The sequence below is a fragment of the Pelodiscus sinensis genome, chromosome 3, assembly GCF_052426305.1.
Source record: "Pelodiscus sinensis isolate ZL-2025 chromosome 3, ASM5242630v1, whole genome shotgun sequence".
NCBI classification, from domain to species: Eukaryota; Metazoa; Chordata; order Testudines; family Trionychidae; genus Pelodiscus; species Pelodiscus sinensis.
In genome coordinates, this window is record NC_143054.1 from 128,559,578 (window position 1) to 128,581,003 (window position 21,426).

Here is a 21,426-nt window from a genome sequence, read left to right on the forward strand (position 1 = left end):
CAGATCCCTTCCTAAACCCCACTCCCGTAGGTCAAGCTCCCTTCTGCACCCAGCCTCCATCCCAGACATATCATGGAAGAGTGTGGCCCACGACAACTTACCAAAATTACCCATCTCTGCTGTGAGCTGTGCACTTATTAGCAGAGCACCCTCAACTGGGATTTGTATTTCTAGTGCTGGTGCACATTCACATAGGTCTTGGTGCATACAAAATTTATTCCACGTGTAGATGTAAAAAATGAGGGGGAACATTACACAGAACTCTTTAGTTTCCTCTCAGTACCACAGGTAAGGAAGTAGCGTTCTCCCAGATCTTGTATTGGAAGACCATTAGGGCATTTGATCAGTTAGTCCAGGATTTGGCTTTTACTTAGGAGCCATATTGATGAGAAGCTGGAAGCATCTGATCCTTCCTCTTCTGAGGAGACCACCCTTTTCCTAACTACAATCAGAATGCTGTTTGGAAAGCTTGATCTTGGGGAGGATTGAGACCTTCTGACATACACATGCAGTCTTTTTTCTTCCTGGGAGTCAGTAACTGTTGTCTTATGTGATCCCCAAACAGAAAATGGAAGGTGAAGGTTCCATCTGCACTAATGAAGTGCATAGGTTGTAACTGACCATGCCCTGCACTAGTGGGCAATAGTCTACCTTAACACCTACCTACCACCACAGGGGTTAACTCAGAGGTGAGCAATAAGCCACCCACATGCCAGATGTGGTTCACCAAAGTTAGCTCCTGGTAAGGTGCCAGATGCTTTATTTACCAGAATGCACACAGGTACAGCTGTTCAGTGCCTGTTGGCCATGGTTCGTCCTTACATCCCATAGCACCCAGTGGACGGAAATGGCTCAGGTGTGCACCCCTGCAATCGGTCTGGACCGAGCCCCAGTAAGCTGGTTTCCTTTTCATGCAACAAATCTATTTAAACCCTATTGTGCGAGCTCCTCCCCTGTACAGAATGCAATTCAAACTCCTTACAGATGTACTGAGTTTTAGCTAAATAAGCCTCTGGACATTATCTTGTCTATTCAGTTTTTGTTACTTGCACCGAAAGAATTAAACTGGTTGTCAAACTAACTAGTCTAGTCTTCCAAATCCTACAAGTGTGATTGAAGTGTTATCCTCCTTCCTAGCATAATGGGTTCCAACTTCTAAAAAACGTGTGTCCTTGCGGCTTGTTCATGACTTCAGACTGTGTCACTCCAGCAACACATGCAATTACCCACATTTTCAAGTGAGACAGCTTTGCAGCTATACAGATATTGCACCATGCTACCTAAGGGAATTTTTCACTATATATACAGATCTCTGTTTTTGCTATCACCTCTCTTTTGTATCATGGTTTTAGATTTTATTGCTATAACATGACTGGCTATTGTTTGGACTATATTTCTCCTCTAATCAGTAAGGTACCCAGGTTCTCCACATGATTATTAAAGGCATGATTAGCTTGTTAATGTCAGTCAGAACAAGTTCTCTCCTTGCCCATTAAGGGAAAAAGTCAAAAGCAATGTTTACGTGACAATCTGTAACCCCAATAGACTTTTTCAGACTTAAAGTAATACCACAGGGACACACAAGCACAGATAAATCTTTATTGCCTTAACTTTTTCAAAAATGAGCATTGGGTATTTAATATGTAGTAGCTTTATGTTTTTATATGTACAACATCACAACTGCATATTAGTATTCAATGAAGACAGTGATACCTTGATAACTCAGTGTATTTATAAAATGATTTTTTTTTTATCAAAATACACTTTTCACTAGGATAATAAATAAAATCCAGCCAAACCCACCGACTCAAAGTTAATTTTAACTCTGGTAGATTTCAGTGGGGTATATAGTTCTTTAATGACCACATTTGCCCCTTTTATCTCATCACTGATGCTCATCTTCTGGGCTAAGAAAACACTTAGTTTCCTCCACTGTGGCGTGATTTCTCATTCCACATCATCTTCAGCCAAGCACTGTGCATTTACAATTCTCTGTAAAAGAAAAATTCTTATTCATAAATTATAAAACTATCACTGAGAAATGGATTATTGAACAAAGATAAACTTAGGCATACATTGGACAGGGATTTGTGAAGATTATAATGGGAAAAATTTAAGTACTATGCAATATCTGACAGTCAATGTCAAATCACATCTCTTATTAGCGATGCAGTAATCACTTGTGTGTACTGACATTGTTCTCTAATGAAACAGTGGCTGCTGTTCCTGATCATTAAGATAGTTTATTTCTCATTTTTATTTCACCTTTCATCTCAAACTACTTTAGAAATTACATACATCACTGAAATGCAATCATACATGGGCTGGAAGGTGGCAGCACACACAACATTGCATGAGTGGGAGGAGGAGACAAGGAGAACTAGTCATCAAGGATACTCCGCCAAACCCTTCTTCCAAGGAGCAGCATGTGATCTTTAGTGTCCATGCAGAGCAGTGGTCTCCAACCTTTACACACCCAAGATCACTTTTTTAAATATCAGGGCAAGTCAAGATCAACCCCAATCCTTCCCCAAAACACCACCTGTTTCTTGAAGCCTTACCCCCTCCATTATTTGCTGTCCCCAGCCCATACTCACTCTCACTGGGGTTGAGACAAGACTCTGGGATGGGAATGAGGGATTTGAGTGTGAGAAGGGGTGAGGTGCAAGTTCTGGGAGGGAATCTGGGCACAGGAAGTGGAGAAGAGGATGCTGGCTGGGAGGGGACTCCAGGGTGGAGAGTGTTGGGGTGCTGAGCAAGCCCCAGGCATGTGGATGTGGGGATGCAGGAGGGGCTATGGGCACAGGTTTGCAGTCTGTGGATGGTGCAGGAGTATTGTGGCAGAAAACAGGGGATGTGTGGGTGCAGAAGTTTGGGGATGTGAGAGGCTCAAGGCAGGGGGTTCTGGTGCATGATTGGCTCCGGGTTGGAGTCTGTAGGAGGTGCAGGAGCATTATGATGCTGCGGCTAGATGAAGATTTGGTCCCAACTGGGGGTTTGTTAGCCAGGCTTCATTTTTAAATAAAATATGTCCAACACAAACCATTTCAACATTGTCTTTATTTATGGGAGAGGCAGGGAACCTGTTTTGGGTCAGGGGCCACTGACACAGGAAAAAATAAATAAATAAAAATCAGTCAGCGACCACACAAGTGAGGTGCAAAAAACCAACCCTCCAAAACCTCACTGATGTGGCCCCAGCTGAGACACCTCACTCCCCTGGCACTCCAGCCGTTCCAGAACCAGCACCGCCATCTTAAATCCCCGCCTCCCCAGAGCATAGAGAAGAAAGGGAAGACAAAGTGGGCAGGTGAGAGGAGTGTGCACTTTGTCTTCCCTTCCTTCCTGCAGCATGTGAGGGACATCCTGAGGCTCTGTACCAGATCTGGCTTCTCAGGAAGTGCGCTTCCTGAGAAGCTGTATTTGGTGCAGAGCCACGGGCCATCACCCCACGCCACAGGAAGCTAGAGCTAGCTCCATTTTTGCAAGAGGCTGTAGAGCCAGTGCAGGCTTCTTGTTGAGGGTGGAGGGAATATAAGGAGGCTAGGAACACTGCATCGCGATCGACTAGTTGGTGACCACAGATGTAGAGAATATAGAATCTTTATTCTTAATACATTCTCCTAGAAGGGTATTTCAAAACTAGAGTTACAACTAGTTTTAGATACTTAATCACCCAAGATACAAGAAGTTCAGTTCCTATCCCAACAGTACGTTTCAGAGGGGACAGTTTTGTTTTCAGTTATATAAACTGAAAAATGAAAGTGTTAAATTCATGATACCTTCTTATGTTAAGCCTGATACCTGAAGACTAAGGCTACGTCTACACTGGCATGATTTAGCGCAAATACTCTGTAACACAAGAGTTTTTATGTTAGAGTATTTGAATAAGAGCGTCTACACTGTCATGTGCCTTTGCACAAAAGATGTGCTTTTGCACAAGAGCATCCATCCCTGTGTAGATGCTCTTGCGCAAGAAAGCGCCGATGGCCATTTTAAACATCAGGCTTTCTTGCGCAAGAACAGTTGCGCAAGAGGGCTTATCCCTGAGCAGGAGTGTCAGAGTATTTGTGCAAGAAGCACTGATTTTATACATTAGAACGTCAGTGTGCTTGCGCAAGTACTCACGGCCAGTGTAGACAGGTGATAAGATACTGCACAAAAGAGGCTGCTTTTGCACAAAACTTTGCCAATGTAGACGTAGCCTAAATGTTCATGTTGTAGGTCAGCCCATTTAGACCATATATTTTTGCAACAGTCACAGAGTTAATCTGAGTATTTCCCATTATTAATCTGTATTTTTCAGAGGCTCAAACATGTAGAATTAAAACTCCCTGCGGAATGAAATTTGAAATGCTAGGTTTTAACACTTTTAGGGAGCCTGACTAGATCTGATGGCGACTAGGAATGGATAAGATGGTAATTAAGAGTTATCCCTCTTTTAGGGGTTGAGTGTAGATACATTTGACCTCATTACTCTCAACTACTCAAAGTGCAATGTTTAAAATATATACATAATTCATTATTTGAGTTTTGCAGAATTTACCATGAGCAATGTCCACAACTCAGTACTATCCTGACTTGCAAATGATTTAGAAACTTATGTTCTATTTCAAAGAGAAACAATAACCTTCCAATACAATGAGAAATATTTCATATTTCTGATGCCACCGGACGTACTTCTGTCACTTGACAAAACACTGAGATGTATTTTCAGCAGTGCATTGTTAATGATGTATGACCAGTAAGTGTTCTAGAAAACACTTTTCATGTTTTAAAAAGGTCTTCCAAAAACTACCACCAACTCAAGTGACAGAAAGAAGTCTGGAGGCATTTGAAATACGAAATATTTCTCTCTCATTAAAGTTACTACCACACAGAATGACTAATTCTAAAAGGATTTAGAGATGACAGACTAAGGAAGTGGTAGTGGCTTCTATTATTTTTGGCATAAAATGTTTTTGTTCCCCCCATTACTGTTTTATATTACCTAGAATATATACATTAAAAGCATATCAGAATAAAAGCCCCTCCCACTTACCTACTCCTCTCCATCCCCCACAAGTATCTGGTAATAGATATTTTGCTTAAAGGCATCCGAATTCAAGTGGATACTATTGCTTCTGAGTTGCTGATGCACAAAGAAAATTCAGTAAGTACCTACTGAATTAACTTTTCCATTAATTATGAACACATTGTATTTGACGGTGAGAAGTACTTTTTACAGCTTCAGTGGATAGTCACATGTATCAGCTACATGATGAATTTTGGTTTCCTAGTGGATCCAGGGAAATAGCCACCTTCCATGAAGACCAATTTCTAGATAACCTTGGTGAAGAGCAGTTCCATTATTTCCACTCCCTATAAAAAGTGTGTGTCGGGGGGGAGAGAGAAGAAGCATTACGTACCTGGCTAATTGTTGGGAGCTTAGTCAGAAGCATCTGAAACACTGGTGGTGGAAGAGTCTGCTGCAGGACTTGCAATAACTGCTGTGGCTGCCCACACACAGCAATGGCATTTGTCAAGTGGTCAACGCCCTTTTCATAGTCACCTATGGAGACATCAGGTTTCACTTCAAATTTTGCCTTTGGCACATTATATTGCTTTGCTTAACTTTATAAGCTACTTCACTACATCTACAAAGTAGACTGCAAGCATTACCCCCTCATCATCATGTTGAATCTTTCTAATTAAAAACTGTCTATCTAGCCACATAAAGTAATCTTAAAATTTTCATTTGGCTAATTTGATGGCTACTTTGTTTAGCAGTTGAACTCTATTAATGTTTAACCTAAAATATCAGCCAAATGGCACACTGACATACATCTGTTAAAACAATCTTTGCATAGTTTAAAAACATGGTATATTAAAGCTCTTCAAAACATTCTGTTAATACTTCTGTGTCAGGACAACAATTCTGTCAGACTAGAGAGGAATTCCTTTCATAACTTCCCATCTTAGAGACTTTTGCAGCAACCACCTTGTGCTAATAATTCCTCGCCGAGCTGTATCTCTTCAAGGAAGAACTTTTGGACAGCTTCAGCATCTTTTAAATCAGGTAGCTGTAATACAAAAAAATTAAAATATTGGAAAAGTCTCCAAGCATCAATACATAGCACACAAAGGAGCAGCAAATAACAAAAATAATTAGCTACACACTTCTAGAGGAAAACTGCAAAAATGGATTTAAAAAAGCAGCACCTCAGAACTGCCTGTTAATTTAGAACATTCATCAAACTCTCTAAAGATCGGGCATGAGAGCCTCTTCAGATCATTGCATTTACCACTCTTTAAGATGGTGTTCTTTAAACAAGTTGATTTACAGGAAAATATTTTTTTTTAAACTTAATTCCAAAATGCTTTGTAACAAATGCAGTCAATGTCTAAGAGACTAATAATGTTTCTCATTTTGGGCAACAGAAACTGCTTTCCATATTACTCATTAGGGGACTAACTAACAGTAAGTAAACATGTTATCAAATCTAAAGCTTCATTTCAAGTATTCCAAACTCAATTTACAGGATGCAGACTGATCTGGTAACCTTTAAATCAAGGGTAGTATATTTTTGTCAATGGTCTAAATTTCTTAAGGGTAGAGTTGAAGTACAGACTCCAGAGGGGGGGAAAAAAAAGTAAATAAGATTTCAGGGTCTGTTCAAAAACATCTTGTGGTTTGGATTTGGCCCACAGTTGGCCTATTGACCATCCTTCCCTTAAACTCTAAAAATTCCTGAAGAGATAATCTTATGAGGAACTGAGCACCCTCAGTTCACATCGAGCTCAGAGAATTGTAAGAGCACTAATCCTCCCAGAATCGGTCTGTTATGCAAAAGAGAAATCAACCCACCCCACACAGTGATTTATGGATGCTGAAAAATAAACAATGTATATTGCAAGAGGGTTGTTAACATTGGAAGCAAGCACACAGCCCTCTCTGAACAGACCTTGCTTACAATTAAATCTGGTATGAGACGTTTTTCAAATTAGGACTACAGAAATGAACACAGTATTACCTTGGATAGCCCTGCTCTCTCTTTGGCAAGCTTCTGTTTCTTCCTTCCTGTAGATAAAAACATCATTGAGTTTAGTTATCAAATAGTCTTCAGTTTTTATTTTAAAACCGTGAATTGGCCAATGTTATTTTCAAAATAAGGAACTGATAATTACATCTGCTAAATATTTATAGATGAAGGCTGAGGGTTGCAATCTAGGCCCACAGCAGAATATCATTAAACCTACTACACAGATGGCAACTGAAAAACCTGTTAGCAAAGGAAGTTGCTACATTTGTAGGATTAATTATATTCTGTGCAGTTCTTTTGCCATGGAGACAGTCATGTAATGTTTTAATGGCCATCCACGCCCTACCCCAGTTAGAGGAAGTAAGGAAGGCACTGGCCCTATAGTCTCAGGAAGGATGGGTTCTTCTCTCAGGCTATGTCTAGACTTCATCCCTTTTTCGAAAGAAGGATGTAAATTAGACAGATCGAAATTGCAAATGAAGCAGAATTTGAATTTCCTGTGCTTCACTTGCATAAAAGCAGCCGCACATTTTTCGAAAACGGATATTTTGAAAGTGAAACCACTGTTTAGACATGGTTCTTTCGGGGGGAAAAAAAACAAAACAAAAAAAAACACCTTTTTTGAAAGATCCTATAAACCTCATTTTTTGAGGAATATAGAATCTTTCGAAAAAGGGCTTTCTTCCCCACGAAAGAACAACGTCTAGACGGCAGTTTCACTTTTGAAATACACATTTTTGAAAGAATGTGAGGCTGCCATTGTGAAGCGCAGGACATTCAAATCCCGGCTTCATTTGCAATTTCGATCTGTCTAATTTACATTCCTCTTTCAAAAGAGGGATGTAGTTTAGATATGCCCCACTGACTAGCCTATGTACTACAGAAACTGTAGAGTTGATAATCCTTACTTTATGCATGCTTGGCCAAAGAAGAGAGAAGGGAGCAACAAATAAGTAGGACAGGATTGCTACATTAGGAGCTCAAGATTCCTTTACATACATCTTTTTTTCATGAGCAGCACAAGGGTTTGGTCTGCAAATCAAGCCAATCTAACCTTGAGTCAAGTTACTGCAGTGAGCAGCCATTTTAATACGCTTCTGGACATTCTGCATTTCAGCCCATAACCTACCTGAAGAGGGCCCACCAGAGAAACATCACTAGCAACCATACTAAGATGAGGGCCTGAAACAAAAGCCCATGTAGCATAGGACTAGTTTGAGACCTGCGACCTAGCTAACAATGGACAAAACTTGACTAATATAAAGCAAAGCTAAGCTGTGAGCAAGAGGCAGGTCCCTGCTCACAGAACTTGGCACAAAATACTAATTGGAACTAGGTACCAACTGTAAAACAGTAAGGGCTCATCTAGACTACGCGACGTCGAATGGGAATTTGCGTATCTTCTTCTGATCGCACTGCAGGAGAGGATTCTGGCCTGGGGGAGGGAATGTAAGATCTGGGGGAAAGGGGTGCAGAGGGTTTGGATGGTGGCCTGAGCCAGGTAGTTGCGAGGGGAAGGGGGGATGCCAGAGGCAGGGTCTGGCTGGGAGGTGTTTACCTAGACAGCTCTCAGCCAGGAGTTCTGCAGACTCCCCTGCCTGCGTGCTGGGTGAGCTACTCCACATGGCTCTGCTCCAGCACAGGGAGGGAAGGAGTGAGCAAGGATTGGGGACGGGAGGGGGGGGGGGAGTGAGGAGACTATTCACTACCCCTGCCTTCAGCAAAATTTCTCAACTCCTATTGGCTGGAAACTGGCCAAAGGGAGCTCGGGCATTTTGCGAGGGCAGGAATAGCGAGTGAAGCTTTCTTCTCCCTGTCCAGGCTGCAGAGCAATTAGCAGCCTGCTGTTTAAAGCGGCTGCCCCTGTTCTGTAGAAAGTATGTTGGTGAGGTGGTTGCAGTCTGGATCCAGTGGCTTGGCAGGCCAGATCTGGCCAGCTAGATGCCTCATGCCCACCCATGCTCTAACAGAAAGAGTTAAGGATTGGCAGCTTGGTGTAACAGGCTTGAGTAGAAGATGACAACTCCCTCAAATGTTAAAGCACACAGAGCTTGACCAAATCAAACAGTTGAGAAAGAACTGACATTTACAAAATCAGCAGTTAACATAATACAGAAGATATTTTAGGATTTGTCTGCACCAAGAAGTTGTACCACTATGGCACAGACAGATAAAAATAGCACAATTTACTAGAGTCAATGCAATTATACGTATAAATGTGCTTTATACTAGTAATATCTATTCCTGTATGGGAATAGCATTAACTATAATTATGCTCCCACCCTTATCTGAAACAGTTATGCTGAAAAAATTTACAAATGGAGATCAGGTGATAATAAGTGTATTAGACCACTGGATAGTGCGCAATTAGGAGCTGACAAAAAATTGGTCATACAGCACATTAGAATACATGTAAGTGATTGCGCTAATGGCCAAAGGATGTTCAGAATGGTATCTGGTCCACACTATGAAAACATCTGCAAACCCCTGCACTAGATGACAGTTTAACATATGAAAAACTGGAAATGCACAATCAACATTTTTTATGGAAAACATCTGTAAATTTCAACTTCTAACAAAAGGAAACATGCAGTACTATCCTGATCCCTACATTTCCATAACATATTTTATACCACTATGCAATCTTGTAGTTGGAGAAATATAGGTTATTTATGTGTATAAAATGTGTTATAAAGAACATTATGTCTCCAAGTCTAATACTCAAAACAATTCATGCTTGAGAAATTAGTGTTCTCTCAGTTAACCCCCAATTTTCCTTGATTTGCATATAAAGGTATTGTATTAGTCTGAGACTCTTGATTTATAAAGGAAAGCCGTTTTAAAAGGATCAAAAAACATTTACTATGTCCCTGTGCTCAAAGAGAATACAAGCAGAAGCTGAAGTATGAGTACAGCAGCTACTGCAAATCAGTTACATCCAACAGGGATGTCAACGAATAGTTGACTATATAATTCACCTGTAAGCCTACGTTCATCTTGTTGACTACTTGCATTCCTTCCCCTGAGCGGGTGGGCAGGAGACGGTGCTAAGGGAAGCCAGCTTAAAAGCTTGTTGTCGTCCCCCATTAGCGCCGAGGTTCTGTCTGCCCCTGCCCCCCCATGCTGCTGTCTCTGTCAGAGGTGGGGTGGGAGGGTGTTTGAGTTCCCCGCAGACAGAGGCTGCTTTACAGCAGCATCCCCCTGCTCCCTTCCCTCCACAGCAGCCTCTGTCTATGGGGAGTTCAGACCCCTGTGGACAGGAGCTGCTGCCACCTGCACTGCAGCCTCTGTATCAGAGGCCATAGCACAGGGCAGCAGGCAGCCAGTCTGTGCAGGGAGCTTATTTTTCAAACTGGCTCCCTTTGCAGACCAGCTCACACCTGGCATCCTGTGCTGCTGCCTCTGCTAGAGAGGCAGCAACAGCACAGGATAGCGGGGGCCTCAGCACACTGGCTGCTGGCTCCACTCCCATGGACTACTGAATAGTTGTGTAACCACAAAGATTTCATGCGATTATTCAATTACCCAATATCTAACATCCCTAATTTCCAAGGCTAATCACTTAATCTCTTACAGGAACGTACGTTTTAAATGTAGATGTTTCATGATTAATTATAAGGGAGAGGGGGAGATGAATCTTAATCTAAGCCTGAAGAACAGCCTTCATAAAATGAACACAGAGAAGATATAAAAATCATTTAAGTTTTAGCAACCCCATTTGAAAAATAAGATTACATTTTGAGTCTATTCTTGGGATAGAGATATTCTCCAGTGTTGTACAAGCAGCCTCAGATTTAAAAAAATCATCTGGACCTAGAACCATTCATGTCAGTTCCAAAAGTTAATGCGATAATTTCTTCTAAAAATATTTTGCTTCAAATGGATTAAAAAGCAAGCATCAGACATCCAAACCAATATTCAAAAATACATTACACCAGTGTTTCCCAATTTTGTTTGGCCGAGGAACCCTTTTCAGCTTTTCGGAATTTCAAGGAAAAAAAGGGGGAGGAGGGAGGAGAGGGACCCAACAATTCATGAAAATCCCCACCAATGCATGAAAATCATATTCCTTCCCCAAGACCCTCTACCCGTTCCTTGAGGCCTCATCCTCTCTGTTCCCCTCCTCTCCGTCACTTGCCCTTATACACTCTCACTAGCTTGAGACAGGAGATGCGGGCTCTGGGGTGGGAATGAGGGATTTGGATGTGGGAAGGGATGAGAAGTACAAGCTCTGAGAGAGAATTTGGATGTAGGAGAAGGGGATGTTGACTCGGGGAGGAGGCTCCAGGCTGGGGAGTGTTGGGCTCAGGTGGAAGGTTGGGGTGCTGAGCAAGCCATGGGCTTGCGGATGTGAGGGTGCAGGAGTTTGGGCTGGATATGTGAGGGACTGAGGGCAAGAAGGCTGTGAGTATGATGGGCTCAGGACACAGATTTGTGATGTGTGGATGATGCAGGAATGTTGTGGCAGAAGACTGAGGATGTGGGGATGCAGGAGTGTGGGGACGTAAGAGGCTCAGGACAGGGGGTTCCAGTGTATGATAGGCTCAGATTTGGGTCAGGTGGTGCAGGAGTGTTATGATGCTGCAGTGAGATGGGGGTTTGGTCCCAATTGGGGGCTTGTTGGCCTGGCTTCATTTTTAAATAAAATATAATGTCAAACTCAAAAGGTTTTAGCATTGTCTTTATTTATGAGAGGGGTGAGGAACCTGTTTTGAGTCAAGGGTCGCTGACCCACAGAAGTGTCAGTTGGGGCCACACAAGTGAGATGCAAAAAAACCCCAACCCCTCCAAGCCTCACTAATGTGGTCCCAACTGTGCTGGTAGGGGCAGGGGACAGAGTGCTAGTGGGTGCTGGGGTCAGGGAGAGAGTACTGCTGGGTGGCAAGATGCTGGCTCAAGTTGTGGGGTGCTGGGGCAGGAGGCAGGGTCCTGGGGTCAGGGACATGGTCTTGCTGGGCACTGGGGTGGGTGGCAGGGTGCTGGGATAAGGAACAGGGTGCTGCTGGGTCCTGGGGTGGCAGGGTGCTGAGGTGCCTGGGCCAGGGCCAGGGCGGTGCTGGGTGTTAGGGTGGATGGCAGCGTGCTAGGGACAGGATACTCATGACGGGCACTGGACGGGGCAGCTGGGACCAGTACCTGGCAATCCTGCAGCACCTCTGGGTTCCGGGAAGCATGCGACTGCATTTCCCCTCCCCAAACAGCCGGCGTGCGTGCTGCCTGAGTAGCAGGGGCTGTTGCACCCCAGCAATTTACTTCTGCGATGCCGTCCTGCAGGGGGAGGGCACAGGGCATTCCAGGGCAGAGCACGCTGCCTGCGTAGTTTGAGCTGAGCAGCCCCAGGTTTCCTGAACTTCCTCCCTTCCCTCGCACCTCACAGAAAGGCCCCAGAACTAAGCTGTTGGTCTCACAGCCCCAGCTATTCAGACAGCGCGGGCCGGCTCCTGTGGGGAGGGGAAGTGCTTCCCTCCCTGCAGTGGGTCACATGGGATCACTCTTGTGCAGCACTCCCCTGGTGTGCCGGCCAGGAGCAATTGCTCCCTCTGCCCCCGCCTCCATACCCCCCTGCTTGCTATAAAGGGGTGGCAGTTGGCTCCCCCTTTTCTGTCAGTTTACTCTGGCTCTAATGGTCGCCTGGCCATCATTTTGTTAACCAGTTTACAATTGTTTCTGCCTCAATGGCAATCCATTCTGTAGTCCGATACCACAAGCGTCTCTAACAGTTCTGCCCCGCTGCTGGTGGGTGGGGGTAGAAGGACCCGGACCCATCCTCACTCCCAGGTCCCAGACCGGGCCCTAAAGACAGGTGCATGTAAGGACCTGTCTGGCTGGTGGGGCTCCTGCCACAACATACCAGCCCACAGGCCGTCTGTAGGCAAGCCCTGCCCTGGGCTTCTTCCTACCCCCAGGGACCTCGGACTTCGGCCCCCCCGGGGTCCCCTAGCTCTGACACTCACCACCCCCGCGCCTTAACTCCAGGCATTGGGACAATGCTGGTGCTTCCTCCCCTGCTCCGATTCTGCTCCCATTCACCTGTCTCCCTCTAATCTCCCTCACTACCTCCCCCGCCCTGTCTCTTGCGGCCACAGCCCTTTTGAATTCCCTGCTCTGGCTCCACCCTGCTAACCCCTCTCCCTGACGCACACTCTGTCTTGACGTCACCCGTCCTGCCCCCTCCTGCCTCAGATGCACAACCCGGAAGGCAGCTGACGTCTCCCGGCTCAGCGTTCCCCCAGCGGCAGAACAGCCCTGCTGTGCCGCCGCGCAAGAAAAGGCAGCACAGACAGCTGTCCACCCCTTGTGTGGCCCGTAAAAGGCGGGGGTCGGTGAGGACTGTGTGCAGGACGGATCAGTCCTCCCCTCTGGGATGGGTCCGTCCCGTCACACCGGCATGCTCTCTTTCAGAGGGAGTGCCGGCTCCTCGCGGAACCCCTAATTTTGCTTCGTGGAACCCCAGGGTTCCGTGGAGCACCAATTGGGAAACACTGCATTACACATACCCTTGCACGGGTACTTTGAGGCACCTGACAAGTTTCAGAGCAAAAACCTAGAATGCGAATAAATCTACAGCATACATTTACTGGTTACAAGAATTCAAGAAAACCCTATCAAATGATTCTAGAAAGTATCTGTGAATTCCCTCTCCACCTATTTGTAGCAGCAAGTTCAAAATATTCCTGGGACAGCAAACAGGAGCATGGCTTCAGCTGTGATAGCAAAGAATATGGTAATTAGAAAGTCAGTAGGGGTGTTAGCGTATAGTTGAGCAGTAAATTAACCAACAAGTCTGGTCTTATCAGTTAGTCCAACAACTACATACATTCCCCTACCCCAGGGGTGTCCAAACTTTTTTCAAAGAGGGCCAGATTTTATGAAGTGAACATGCGTGAGGGCCGACCATTTTGCCTGACATTAAACCATTAAACCATTAAAATTAAACGCAATTTAACTATTTTATGCAAAGTTCATTGCAAACGGCATACTTTTCATTTCGTCACATGGATGACAAATCTAAACAGGTGTTAAATCACTCTGCCTTTCATATCTGAAGGCCAGATGAAAAAAAATCCAGGAAGCTGAAATATATGTCAGGAACATTTTAAAGTACATTACATATTATTGGTAATAAAGGTTGTCTGTCAACTTTTAAGTTCAAAAAATATGAACAGGAACATAACACCAAGTATACATGTTGTGTCCAAATATATTTATAACTGATTTAGACCAACTGACATTAACTGAGATTTTACAATGTATTCATCTCAATACATATGGATTCGTTGGGGGCCATAAAAGATAGATATTGCCAAATTACCTGTGGGGCCATATTAAACCGGAACACGGGCCGCAATTGGCCCGCGGGCCGGACTTTGGACATGCCTGCCCTACCCCTTGCTGCAGGGAGGGGGATGGAGAGGCAGTGCCCCTTCAGGAGCACCAGATCATGCGGAGCTGCCTCCACCCCCATGCCACTGATTGGCAACCCTGTAGCTGGGCAGGGATGGAGGCTCACCTGCAGCCTCAAGGCAGCAGGTGGGAGGCACAGGTGGCGGTGAGTGCACACTGGAGCAGTATACAATTCTCCCCCAAAGAGTTCAGTCACAAGTTTAATTAATGTACTTTTTTAATGAGAATCATCAGCATGGAAGAATGTCCTCTGGAATGCTGGCAGAAGCTCTGGAATGGTAGCAGAAGCATGAAGGAGCAGATATAAACGTTTAGCATATATAGCACGTAAATCTCTCACAATGCCAGTTACAAAAGGGCCATGCAAACACCTGTCCTTATTTTCAGGTGATACTATAAATAAGAAGCAGGTAGCATCATTACCCATAAATATAAACTAACTTGCTTTTCTTAGTGATTAGCTGACCAAGAAGTAGGACCAAGTAGAGTTGGGGACATTTTGTTAGAGTGCATTTATACAACAAAAGACCCTACGCTTATAAGTCTTTCATGGTAAAGAGATCACACTACAGTATTTGTATGAAGTGAATTGAAAAATACTATTTGTTTTATTGTTACAGTGCAAATATTTGTAATTAAAATAAGTGTATGCTATTGACTACATATTCTGTATTGTAATTAACAGGGCTCGACAAATCATGTAATCTACTCGCCCGTGGCGAGTAGATTACAAGCCGGCACAGCCGGCACTATGTGATCTGCGCATGCGCAGCTTGCAGAACCGTGTGGCTGGTGAGCAGAGTAATTCAAATACAGTATTTGAAAAAGTAGAAAAACATGCAAAAATATTTAAATATCAATAATTCTAATTAATCCTGATTAATTGTACTTTTTAAGTTGTGTGAATTAACTGATTAATCAATAGTCCTAGTTATTTATCTTTACATTGTATTAATTGCTGTAATATAATGCTTAAGTTGCATTTACAAGAAGTAGTAATTAAATTCTCTTCAGTTTCTCTACTAAGAGGGCAGTTCCACATAGTGGGCCAGCTACTGCATTTTGACCACTGTTTTGTCTAACTACTCAAAGCAAGTTTAGTCAACCATGGTAGTCACCACTAACCTGTCTATACCAACACACTCTGTTGCTAGCACTTGTGGAGCTGCCTTGGTACTAGAGAAACAATGGAAGCCACAATGGAGTGTTTCAGAAAAACCTCAGTATCAATAAGGCCTTACAATCAAGAAGAGCCACAGGCACATCAATATATGCACAAACTTTCTGCGTTTTAATAGGTGATGAGCTTTCGTGGGCCAGAAGTCTGGCCCAAGAAAGCTCATCACTTATTAAATCATCTTGTTAATCTTTAAAGTGCTACATAGTTTTTCCTTTTGTTTTAGCAAGATCAGACTAACACGGCTAACTCTCTATTACTTTTCTGCATTTTGACGCACTTCACATGACATTGAAATAAAGATATAGATGGGCAAAATGCAACAGAATTTCAGTCTTTTTACACAGGATTAATAATTTATACTGACGTAGACAAGTTTCATTAGAGATTCTAAAGGAACTTTAAGGTAGCTGATCTAATAAAACTAAATCTCTGTTATGAGTTTAAATTTGTCTTGAAGGCTCCATTAGAGACACTGATCAAATCACTATCAGCTTCATTATTGGCATTTTTAGTAATCAGTATTTCTGCAAGGACACTACAGTATCTAAGCCAGTAGTTCCCAAACTTTTTCGCATTACGCCCCCTTTTTGATTTGAGACCCCCCCCCAAAAAAGCAGTAAAACTTCTTGAGAGAAAAAAAAGGAACTGAACAGGGCCAAAAAAATAAAAATAGCAGCAAAACTTGGAAGGGTGGGGTACTGAGGGGGGCTGGGTTGCCTCGCGCCCCCCCCCCCTGGACTTACTGCATGCCCCCAGTTTGGGAACCCATGATCTAAGCTCATTTCTGACAACTACTCTTTTTAAAATAGGTTATGACAAGGTCATGAATAGCTCTTGAACTGGCTTTATTCCCAAGTCAACTTTTCCCATAGAAAACAGGGTTTTTTTTAAAAAATACGAATCCAATAATGAAAATATTACATATTTTAGAAAATATGCAAGCACTATTTTATGGTCCTACAAATAAGAGTGGGGGTTGAGAATACAGCAATAGTACAGCAAATAAATGGAAGTACAACTGTTGCATAAGAGCATAAATCAAAGGGGAGAAATATTTCTGCTGGACCTGGAGTGAATGCTCAACACAAAGTTAAAATAAAAAAGACTATAAGGTTGCAGCATAAAACACTAAATTTTTAATATCAGATAAATGTCCAATTTTCAAAATTGCTAGCTGTGGACTTTTCAGCCAACAGTAGCTTGGAATTAAAACCAGATTACACTATAAATTTACATGGGCATAACTTGAAAAATTCACATCTGTGAGCAGTGCAGTTAAGACTGACCTCACACCCTGTGTAAGCAGCTCTCCTGTTGGCTCAGTTGTGTCTCCACTGAAGCACAACAGCAGCATACCTGCGCCACTGCAGCATTTTGGGTGGAGACCAAGGATGGGGAACCTAAGGCCTGGGGGCCAGAGTTGGCCCCCAAGGCTCAGTGTCCCCAAGGCTCAGGGCTCCCCTCCCCTGCAGCATTGGGGAGCCCATACTGGCACTCCAGGTTCTGGCCCCCCAGGACTAAAGCATACAAAATCTTCTAGCCTGCGCCTTCCTAGGCACTGGTGTGCAAGGGGAATGTGGTGAGCGACTTTCTGCTTCTCAGTTGGGGGGCACGTAATTGAGAATTTTTTTGTTTTGCTTCTCATTTGTGGACAGCCCCTGACTGATTTTTCCAGGGGGTCAGTGGTCCCCAACCCAAAAAAGGTTTCCCACACCAGTGTAGACTGATAGTAGATAGGATAATCAGGCTCATACTCTCTCAATGATAGAAAAAGTAGCTAACTGGCATTTCCTAGGGCTGTAATAGTGTAGTCGATTAACCTATAAGCTTTTGCTTATCAGTTAATGCTAGAAACTACATGCATCTCTCCCCTCCCACCCAGTATTTTTTTTTTTTTTTAGCAGGTTGGCCAAATGCTTATCTGATAATCAGTCGACTGGTTGATTTTCCCCCCTTGCTGCTTCAAAGCGGTGGTGCCACACAGCTGAGTCCAGGATCAGCTGTGCAGCGCTGCCCCTTTGAAACACTGCTTGGACATTTGAAAGAGACAGCACCACACAGCAGAATCGGGGATCAGCTGTGCAGCACTGCCGCATGTGGAGCCCAGGGTCAGCTGGGGACTCTCCAGCTGATCCTGGGCGCCAACACTTCATTTCTGCAGAACCTGCAGTCACAACCCCAGCACCATGTGGCAATTCAAATCGGCAGCACAGCATGGAGCCCAGGCTCAGCGGCTACTCGACTAGTAAATTAACCATTATTTAACATCCTTAGCTGGGTCCGGGACCTACCCCCTGCTCAGCATTTAAAGTGTATTAGGAGCCAGGTAGACAGGTAGCATGCCTCAGTTCCAATTTGCTCTGGGTCCGGAGCTCAGATTACCCCTCCCCCGGACAGGGGCTGCTGCCACCCCACAATGCTGCCTCTAACAGTCAGCAGGTCTGCGAGGGGAGCTGGTTTTTAAACTGGCTCCCCTTGAGGACCAGCTTCCACCTGGCACCCCATGCTGCTGCCTCGGATACAGTGGCAGCAGCGCAAAGGGCTCCTTGGGAAGTGGGCTGGAGCACACTGGATGCCAGCCTAACCCCAGGGACTACAAAATAGTCGAGTAACTATTCAATTAACTGATATTTAAATCCCTAGTATTTGCCATTATAAACACATTTATATAACATCTCAATACATTAAAATGATAATACATAATACAAGGATACTTGGGAGTACATGTTATTTTAGAAGTAAACATTACATTTAAAAATTCAGAAAGAATTCACTGTTATAAAATTGAGCACATCTATTTCTTCTATTCCCGATTTTCAAAGCCAAATGTGCAGAAGTCCATTATTGCAGCAATATTACAGGTGATTCTTGCACAGAAACCAAGTTATCTGCTCATGACTTCTACAGATAAAGTTTAATACATGCTGCTTATCTAGCTTGCTGTATATTTAAGCTTGCTTATAAAATCAAGGATAGCTTGCCTCTGCCTGTGAATTAGTGTTTTATAAATTACACATGAGAATCCAGGCAAGGCTACTTATTACAGTTCATATGCAAGAGTGTTAATTCTATAAGGATATTTAAAATCCTAGATTTAGATTGTGGAGTACTCATGACTACCTCTAGACAGAAGACTAAATTAAACCAGTTTTTAGCATAGCAAGATATGGATTTACTCCCCTCTGGCAAAAAAAAAATCCAAACCCAAACCTCTCTTCAGTTTAGGAATTCAACATATTCAATATTATATGCAGGGATTCTGTGCCTCCTGATTGGCACAAAGGTACCAGCTTCAAGGTCTGGTTTATAGGTAACTTCCAGAACTCATTTACAGAAAACTACAATCTTTCCTTTAAACACATAACTGAATTACATTAGAGTATTTGAACTTCTGTTGAAGAGGTGAAATAACAAAGAGCCACAGGAAATTAGCTCCACATTTTGGATAGCTCTTCAATTTTTTTCTTGCATTCATTCTTATTCTGGAAGCTATGACAATAAAGCTACCAGAGGGGTTTGAGAATGCAGTAGATTAAAGCAAAGTGATCAAGATCAGAGCTCTTGGGTGCTGCTACTGTCCTCATTTAACTCTTAACAATTTCTCTAATCTAAGTGTTTTGTCTCCTTGTCTCACAAAATCATTGAAACCACATAAATAATGCAACATGAAATATCACAGATACCGCCACATTCTCAGCCAAACTTGAACAAAAAGTGGTACTATGTGAAAGGCAAGATTCCAATTCAAGGACTTAAATTTAACAACGCATATAAACCATAGAAATAAAGCCAGATAAAAATAGATTATCTGATATTAGAAAAGAATAAGCATTTAGAGCCAGCTAAACTTCAGATTAAGGAATTCCTCACGTCTTGCACACAAATCACTGTGTGCCGCAAGCAAACATAAGAGCGACCACGAGCAAAGCAACTGCCCCGTGACTATTCTTTTTGATCGCCTCCGTTTTGCCCCTTAAGATTTCCCACCCCTTACATTTTACGAGCTGCTTAGCCTACTGTGCGCATCTAGTAACCAAGGAAATATTATTATCCCCACGCAGGGCGGTTTCGAGGGAAGCGGAAAGACAGTCTGGGACAAGACCCTCACCCACCCCAGCCATTTAGTCTGGGCAGATCGATCAGCTCACACGCGCTGGGAGGGGATGGCTTCCAGGAGGGATGCGCGGGAAGCAGGCCGGCTGCAATGCATCAGTGCTGGGCTAGGGAGGGAAGGCAGAAGGAGGGAGCCCCGCACTGCGGGGGGAAGAGACTCCATGGGGGGGGGGGGGGGGGAGGAGCCGACAGCAGAAGCCACGTGCGTCCGCGACCCTCTCCCGCGGGAGCTCGGGCGCGCGCGTGGGGCGGAACGGCCGGCGCGAGGGCAAGGCGGGGTGGGAAGGGAGGCCGGCGCGAGGCCTGGCGGCGGTTGGGCGGGGGAGGGGACCCCAGACACTCACGCTCGCGCAGCCGGTTCTTGAAATTGGGGTCGCTCCGTCTCTTGCGGTCGAAGTAGATGCAGTAGCCGATGAAAAGGGCCCCGCAGAGGCCCGCGGCGATGGCGCTGGTTTTACCCACCATCATCCTGGCTGGCACCGAGGCGAGGGCCCCGCTGCGCCAACCCCCGAAGCCGGCCTCTGCGCTGCCGTGCGCGGCGCCTTGCTCGCTCCCAGGCAAGGCACCACCTTGGAGCGGGCAAGAAGGGAAAAAAGGCCCCCGCTTCCGGGTGTAACGTCATCGATCCGCGCCAGGGATAGCTGTCCTCGACGTGCCTGAACGAAACTCCCTCGCTGCGCATGTGCGGGGAAGCTAGTTCCAGTGTTAACCGCAGGCCTGCGACCACGCTCCCTCAGCCTTCTCACTGCGCATGTCCAAGCGATGGCGCCGGTCCTTGTGCGGGCTCCCGCCGCGAGGTGCACGTGCGAAAACCTGGGCGTGGTGGGAAGGGGCAGGACACGTGGCTCAGGCCCCCCTCCCCCACCCAGGGCGCCATTTCATATTGGGGCGACCTGTGCATGTCATGATGGGGGGGCGTGGACTGAGGACCGGCTAGAGAGACTGGGACTTTCCAGTTTAGAAAAGGGGGGGATATGATAGAGATATATAAAATCATGAGTGGTGTGGAGAGGGCTGATAAAGAAAAGTTATTTATTAGTTCCCATAATAGAAGAACTAGAGGACACCAAATGAAATTAATGGGTAGCAGGTTTAAAACTAATAAAAGAAAGTTCTTCTTCACACAGCGTGTTGTCAACCTGTGGAACTCCTTGCCAGAGGAGGCTGTGAAGGCTAGGACTATAATAGAGTTTAAAGAGAAGCTGGATAAATTCATGGAGGTTAGGTCCATAAAAGGCTATTAGCCAGGGGATAAAATGGTGTCCTTGGCCTCTGTTTGTCAGAGGCTGGAAAGGGATGACAGGAGGCAAATCGCTTGATCATTGTCTTCGGTCCACCCTCTCTGGGGTACCTGGTGCTGGCCACTGTCGGTAGACAGGATACTGGGCTAGATGGACCTTTGGTCTGACCCAGTATGGCTGTTCTTATGTTCTTATGACAGAGGGTTTAGAAGTGTTACTAAGCATGCTCAGTACAAGCGGAGCTCGGAATGGGGGCCAACTGCATCCGTTCCCCCCTCCCCCCCACACACACACATCTCTATCCAGGGACAACTGGAAAACTACTTTTTTGGCAGACAGTTTAGCAGTTAGCTGAGAGGAGCACTAGCTAATTCCTGCCTAAAAGAAAATTAATAAACATTAGACCCACTCAACTCTAACACGAGCCTATTCTGACGTCTTGTGACAAGTCACTTAAGGGACCCTG

At 44.5% G+C, this 21,426-nt stretch overlaps 1 protein-coding gene and 1 non-coding gene across 2 annotated transcripts; both read right to left on the minus strand.

The window, feature by feature from the left end:
• Positions 1 to 1,585: 1,585 nt before the first annotated feature.
• On the minus strand, positions 1,586 to 20,303 carry TOMM20 (translocase of outer mitochondrial membrane 20). Its single transcript, XM_006122051.4, has 5 exons — positions 20,064 to 20,303; positions 7,014 to 7,060; positions 5,981 to 6,062; positions 5,409 to 5,551; positions 1,586 to 1,992 (listed from the first exon to the last, which is right to left on the minus strand). The coding sequence occupies exons 1-5, from the start codon at positions 20,185 to 20,187 to the stop codon at positions 1,948 to 1,950; spliced, it is 441 nt and encodes a 146-aa protein (XP_006122113.1). The 5' UTR covers positions 20,188 to 20,303; the 3' UTR covers positions 1,586 to 1,947.
• LOC112545621 (small nucleolar RNA SNORA14) lies at positions 18,993 to 19,134 on the minus strand. Its single transcript, XR_003089150.1, has one exon. It is a non-coding gene; the product is annotated as a small nucleolar RNA SNORA14 (small nucleolar RNA).
• Positions 20,304 to 21,426: the final 1,123 nt, after the last annotated feature.

Coding starts and splice junctions, on each gene's coding strand:
- TOMM20 (XM_006122051.4), bottom strand. CDS start 20,187: ATGATGGTGGGTAAAACCAGCGCCATCGCCGCGGGCCTCTGCGGGGCC. Junction 6,063..7,013: donor AGAGAGCAGGGCTATCCAAG/GTAATACTGTGT, acceptor TTTGTATTACAG/CTACCTGATTTAAAAGATGC. Junction 1,993..5,408: donor AGCTCCCAACAATTAGCCAG/GTACGTAATGCT, acceptor TTTCTTTTACAG/AGAATTGTAAATGCACAGTG.